This window comes from Beta vulgaris, chromosome 7 (genome assembly GCF_026745355.1).
Source record: "Beta vulgaris subsp. vulgaris cultivar EL10 chromosome 7, EL10.2, whole genome shotgun sequence".
Lineage (NCBI taxonomy): Eukaryota > Viridiplantae > Streptophyta > Magnoliopsida > Caryophyllales > Amaranthaceae > Beta > Beta vulgaris.
In genome coordinates, this window is record NC_079208.1 from 872,336 (window position 1) to 879,254 (window position 6,919).

Genomic DNA, 6,919 nt, shown 5'->3' on the forward strand with positions numbered 1-6,919 from the left:
CGAATCAGCAGTCAAATCTGTTGAACAAAAAATTAAAAGTCTAACAGCAAACCCTAAACTCTAACAGCTAAACGCTAAACTTTATTTGGCAGACTTAGGCTATGTTCAGTTCACCTTATTTTTGCTTATTTCAGATTTAATCAGATCAGATCAAATCAGATCAGAAAAAATAAGTTCAGATCAAATCAGATCAGATCAGTCAGTTTTAAAAACTCATTTTTACTATTAAATATCTTTCATTACATATTAGTAAAAATTATAATAATTGAATATTAATAAAGTACTCATTGAGACGAATCAAACAAGACCCGACATGACTATATTTTTTCTTATATATTGAGAAAAATCTAAAAGATAAGATCTTGTAATCAGATCATATCAGAAAAAATAAGTTCAGATCAGTTCAGATCAGAAAATTTCAGGTGAACTAAACATAGCCTTAGGGTTCGCAACACTGATCATAATCCCCCTCTACTAGAAGTTTTTGTACAAATTTCTAATTTGTTATTAAGTGCTTATCCAAGACATATTCATAAAAAGCTTCCTGTTTCTATTTAAAGAAAGCACCAAGAGACAAAGCTTTTGGGAAATTTGAACATCACTTTCAGAGTCACTTAATCAAACAAAATTAGCATTATCTTATATCTACAAATTTTACAATGATAACCCTGAAGAAATAACTAGCACCAAAATTGGAAAATAATGCACATTTTATCCCCTGATAATCACACAGCAAGTTACACAGCTACTTAAACCAATTCACTTGCATTAATAAACATCAAACTAGAAAAGCACAGCTGCACAAAACCATGAAACTAACTCCTCAATAATTCAACAATGAATACTTCACTCTCAATACAATCTTCCCTTTTTCAATACCAAGTTTTCCACCCGTCACCAACCAATGACCCGGAAGATCTTCCGGCCCCTTCATCATTTCGGACATGTCTACGAATTTGACCAACTTGTTACTATTGACACTTTCTGATGATCCCGAACTCGAGTCACCAGAAGTACTTTCACCCCCACCCGATTTCTTTGATTTCTCTACTGGAGTATGGTCCCACCATGACCTCCTTATAGTGCATCCTGGGAGCCTAGAGTACAGGAGCTTCATGTACAAGACGTTTCTTGACCCAAAATCCCAAACACCGAGCTGAGCTCCCGTGACTATGTGGACCCCAGAAAGCTCGCCTGCAAAAGTCTCTGGGCTCTCAATTGGAGCAGTGCTCACATGAGAAAAGTTCTTCCATTTCACAGGTTCAAACCACCGACTATCTTGTTCCTCGGGTCCCCGCCATTTGGGTGCACCAATTGCTACATGACTGTCCCAATATGGAACCATTATTTTTGGGAGGGATGCCAGGTGCTGAAGATGTATACTTAATCGGTTCTGCTTGGCTCCGTCTAAAAACAATCTCAATCCAGTTACAGGTTTACGCCCAACAGAAACCTGTGTATATATGATAGATAGGCATGAGAGAAAAACCGAAATACATAATAGATAGTACAGAGTACATTGAGTACCAGTTATTTAAATAGCTCATTCATTTCCAAGCAAACTCTAGTTCCCCCACCAACTTTTCGGTTGAGAGGAAATTCACCATGTTCTTGTTATTTGATAGCATGCAATAAGAAACTTAAGGAAGGTTTAGTTGGAAGGAAAATATTTTCCTAGAAAAGTGGTTTTCCCATTTTCTTTGGTCCCGTTTGTAAAGGAAAGAACTTAGTTTTCCCATAGGTGGAAAATAGTTCGCTGGCTTCTACCTAGGATAAAAAAACGTTTTCCCCTTTAAAGGAACGCTGAATGCCACATTTTCCCAACATATCTTTTACCTTCTTCTTTCTCTTCTCCCATCCATCCTTTCTCCTTCATTTTTATTTTCCTTTTCTGCTCTTAACATGTATTGCGAGGAACCAAGCAGAAGAAAGCTAAAATACATTAGTGTTTTCCTTGAACATGTTATTCAAGAAAAATCACTAACCTATGAAGACCTTTTGATCCATTTATATAGAGCCTCTGAGAATGATTTTTTCAATAAAAGAAACTATGTTTCGCTTGAACCACTCACTAGTTATCATCATGTGACGAGAAGACAGATCTCTAAGCACCACTGACCAGAGAAGGAATATAAAACTAATTTTGAAACAGGTCAGAAAGAAAATTGTAGACCATATTTTCTCAATGAACAAAACTAATTCCACTTGAACAACTCACTAATTATCATCACGTGATGAGGAGAAAGATAGAGAGACACCACTAACCAGAAACGGTATGTTAAAACTAATTTTGAAAGAGGCCTGAAAGAAAATTGTAGATGATATAGGCCGAAAAAGTATTAAACTTTATGAAGAAAATATTCTAGTTGAATTAGACATATTGCTTTGTTCTTATATTCAACCAGGAGAGAGATTTATTGATATACAAAACAGTGTATGTTGTCCAGAAAATAGGGTGTGGACACAAAGGTATGATACAATGCACGACAGTAAACAAACAGCCTAACCAAGTATAACTCAAACAAAACAGTGTCTACTCAAGAAAAATACTTATGTGATCATTTTACATTGGCCAGTTCCAAGATTACGAAGAATCGACATAATATGATACCCCCTCTGTTTTCTTATATTGGGACATTCTGAGATTTGTTGGCATAGTTAGTAAGTTTTGAAGTTCAATTCTCACTTATAGAACAATCAAAACATTAAGCGAGATCTTGTTTGATTCACCTCAATGTGTATTTTCAAAATAACAGCTTTCTATATTTTGTACTCATATGGAACTAAAGAAATTTATGATCAAAGATGTGCAATTGAGACCGGTGTTGATCAAATGTCCCACTTTAGGGAAGAAAAAAATGGAGGGAGTACTAGTACTATCATAAAATTTGCTAGGCAAGGCATATGATATGGCATAAAACATGCCAGCAAATTGAACGTTACCTGCTCTTGGCTAATATAGAGTTTCTGCCCCATTAAGCTGAACTGCAACGACGGACAAACAGGTTCCTTTCGTTGATGACCAGGAAGCCTATCGTTCAAAGGAGCCCACACCCGAGGTACTTGAAACTCCAAAAAATATCTTAGCTCCTCGATTGGAGGCTTGTCTGCAAACATGATTAACTACATGAATATTTGAAGCTTGTAAAATGTAAATAGAAAGCCCCCAACTGTTATCAGTTCATGCTGCAAAGGACTTTGACGAATTTGGTGACAGCTTACATTCCAGATAGAGACTAATTGCTCGGCTTAGATATTCTTTTCTTGCTGAATCTTTAATTAAATCGGTTACGGGGACAAAAGACATGTCAATGACGTCCGGAGAAGACTGCACGGTCCTAGACCATTGTTTGTGACTTTGCTCCAGATCATCTCCTCCCCTCCGCCTAAAAATGACAGTGATGTCCTGCATGAGCAACAATTTCACATTTTCAAGAGCCAGTTGAGGTACAAAGAGAGTAACAAAGAGAATTAGAAAATAGGTCAACACTCAAAAATCGAAGCTAAAAAGAATAGGGAATGTTCATCATTTACCCCTGAGGTTTCACCTGGTACCCAGATGTCCCCCAAGGGTACATGGTAAATGCCAAAATAAGATGATGATGCCTTTTTGGAGATTTAATCATCATACTTATTGCTCAAAATCAGAATCACTTTTCTCTTGTACATTTTGTGCTGATTTTGTATGAATGGCATATTAAATCCCCAAAAATAGCATTATTATCTCAATTTGAGACTCATACTAAACATCAACTCAGGAGCACCTGGTGAAAATTCCCAAAGAAAATAATGGTCATAAATCGCAACTTAAGCAAGCTATTGCTTGCACAAAGGTAAGCGGCAAGTGTTCCACAAACACATCTGGAGATCATTGATAAGTAATTAAGTCCTTACTTCTTTTCCATTGAGAGATAAAACATTTGGCGGTTGTGGATATATTCCTTGGCTGTTGAACAAGCTTGAATCACCAACCTGTAATAGTAATTTTGAGTAAAATACGAGAATCTGAACCGAGTCAAATCTGACAACTCACACTTGTGGAAAATATCAATTAAAGAAACTTTCTGAGACTAGCCTTATCCTTTATTCTAATTGGACCTGAACTTGTATGATTTTCTGTATGCATAAACCTCTGATTTCCAATCTCTTGGACATAGTTTTTCATCTCCATGGTTGATAAAGGTGAAGATTGATGTTGCTTAACATAAATTACGTCTTTACCACCAATGGTAACGGATGTAATAACATGTGTCCCATAGTTTTCAATAAAACTGAAAAAAGAAACCATGTTTATTAAAAGCAATTAGAGGACATCACAAAACATAACCCAATTATGTTTCAGAAACCAAAGCAAGTGTTCCGTGAACACTCATACCTGGCTAATGAAGATGGGTCCCATGATGTAGGAATAGCCTTTACGACATTCTCTTGTAGAACCCAGGAACACTTAGTGAGCTGAAATTTGGCAAGTGGGATGACATACCCATCAACTGATAAAGATTTGGTAGATGTTGCATCAATGTGCTTCGAACCAGTAAAATTAAACGCAGAGTTGAAACTTCCAAGAGGAATGTTTCCCAATAGATCAGCTTTTTTATTAAAGTGCTTCACCATCTGATTTCATACATCATAATAGATGTGTTAGAATGGCCAAAGAAGTAAACTAAGCTAGCATGCCTCAGACTCATGGGGAAAAAGAGAAACTCTATGCATAAACAAACAGGGGAAATATGTAAATAATAACATTACCTATTTAAAAATACACAAAAGTACAAAAACTCTACGTGTATCTCGTTGCATTCCCAACACAGCCTAGTGAGGACTAATGTTACTTCATTTGCGATATGAGAATGGATACGGGAGTGTAATACGCTACCTAGTTTGGTTAAATAAGCCCATAAGCATAACATTTGCATGTAAAGGTCGTCTTTTCCCTCACCGCCCTTGAAAAATAAAAGTGGAACAGAGTATCTCTGAACTTTCCTGATTGAGCATGTTAACAACTACAAGCCCAACATTAAGCAGGAGATACCAAACTAGTCAGCTCACAACAACATGGTCAAGATGAACCAAAAATAGGGATTAGAGAAAGATTGACATTTCCGGATTCAAACACCCTTCAGCATCCAAAATAAAGAAATTCCAAGTTTCTTAAACTTTAGACTTTCTTGTTTAAGACTCCACTATTCAGACTACTTACAAAACTAACCATCATGAGTAACATATATCCACATGCACAATCATGCAGTGTGAATAATCATTCCACCTCTCAAGCTACACATACCAATCATTTCAATAACCCTCTTTACTAAATCATGAAAATCCTCTTTTGTTCAATACTAATAATCTGAGATTATCAATTTAACCCAGAAACCAGATACATACCCTCTTAACTAAGAATACAGATAGCTAACAAACTGATAAGTAAAACATATAAATGATAATGGTTCAAGATTAACCTTTTGTTTAACAACATTAAGTCATTAACCTTTTAATTTTACAACCAACACTAATGATTTGAAATAACAACTAAAACCCACAAGCCACAAATTTATAAGGTTTACAATCAAGTAACAATCTTTAAGCTATATATTCAAAGAATGCAACTTAACACCCAAAATCCACTCTTTAGGCTCTCTCAAAAAAAAAAAAAGGAGGAAAATTATTAGGCATTACCTCATCATAAGAGCAAATTCCAAAACTTTCTCTGCCAGCCATGCAAGACTCATTCTTAATTCCCCTAGGAACATTAATCAAATTGTTAGACAAGCTCAAATCCCAAGTGGGTTCTTCATCAATTTGTAGTATCCTAGACCCAGAAACCCCTTTGCAGTACAACAATCTTGTATCAAAATTAACATCAAAACCTCTACCTAAAGCTTGAATTGCATTAATGGCTGTATACAAAACTGCTTCATTTCCATCCATTTTTAGCTACCCCCAACTTACCAAAATAACAAAAATAGTTGAAATTATATTGAAAAATATGAAGAAAATAAAAAAAGTTACAAACTTTGTCTAATTCAGAGATAACCCACTAAAATTAAAGGGTCATACAAAATGCCCAAAACCCTGATTGAATTAGGGATTTAGAGGAAAACCCTGAAATCTCAATTGTAGAAACCTAGAAAGAGGCAAAATCCCATAAAAGGAAAGGGAAATTAGGTCCCAATCTCAAAACTTTAGTTGTATTTTTGGTGCAGAAATTCCCAATGAAGTTGTTCATGACCAAATTCACAAGTTACCCTCTTTCAGAATTTTTGCAAGTTGAAGAAATTTCATTCATTTTCCAAGAAAAGCTTTACTAAAGAGTTGACCCTTTTAAAGACATTTCCCAAAGGAGATACGGAGCAATTACGATGATAACTTCTTCAATCTCTTTTCTCACTTCTCTAGATCTTGAATCCCATTCAAACTTTCTCAAAATACTTTCTCTCACTAAAAACAACTGTGCACTTCACCAGTAATCTTTCTCTCTCTATCTCTACGATTGCCTGATTGTGAACTTGTCCAAATAAACATTGACTTGTCGACTAGTCGAGTCTACAATGACTGACTCAATCAAATATTAGTCATTGTGCACTTCACTTGTAATTTCAGCTATCGAGTACCTTAGATTGGACTAATTGGAGTCTCTCGTTAGGGCAATTTGAGGGTTGGGATTTTTTTCGATCGGAGGAGTTTTATTTGTTTAGTTGGATCGAGTTGAATTGTGTCATACTAAGAGACGTAGAGATTGATAATGTTAAAAATAAGACATTTTTTATATATTTCGTGGGATTTGGATGGAAATAAACAGAATAAGGAGAATTGGTAATAGATTAGGAGGAAATGACAAATTTGACATTTACGAAGAGAAAGGAGTAAGAGAGTTGAACTTTTTAGCCTCGGTAATTGTGGCTTGACTTTCGTAACTGAT

The 6,919-nt window shown here is 35.6% G+C and overlaps 1 protein-coding gene across 1 annotated transcript; it reads right to left on the minus strand.

The window, feature by feature from the left end:
- Positions 1-614: 614 nt before the first annotated feature.
- LOC104898177 (MACPF domain-containing protein CAD1) lies at positions 615-6,544 on the minus strand. Its single transcript, XM_010685216.4, has 7 exons — positions 5,677-6,544; positions 4,376-4,614; positions 4,076-4,271; positions 3,895-3,972; positions 3,223-3,406; positions 2,944-3,107; positions 615-1,453 (listed from the first exon to the last, which is right to left on the minus strand). The coding sequence occupies exons 1-7, from the start codon at positions 5,926-5,928 to the stop codon at positions 824-826; spliced, it is 1,743 nt and encodes a 580-aa protein (XP_010683518.1). The 5' UTR covers positions 5,929-6,544; the 3' UTR covers positions 615-823.
- Between the last annotated feature and the right edge of the window lie 375 nt (positions 6,545-6,919).

Coding starts and splice junctions, on each gene's coding strand:
- LOC104898177 (XM_010685216.4), bottom strand. CDS start 5,928: ATGGATGGAAATGAAGCAGTTTTGTATACAGCCATTAATGCAATTCAA. Junction 3,407..3,894: donor TATCTCTCAATGGAAAAGAA/GTAAGGACTTAA, acceptor TTGCTCATGCAG/GACATCACTGTCATTTTTAG. Junction 1,454..2,943: donor TCTATATTAGCCAAGAGCAG/GTAACGTTCAAT, acceptor ATATATACACAG/GTTTCTGTTGGGCGTAAACC.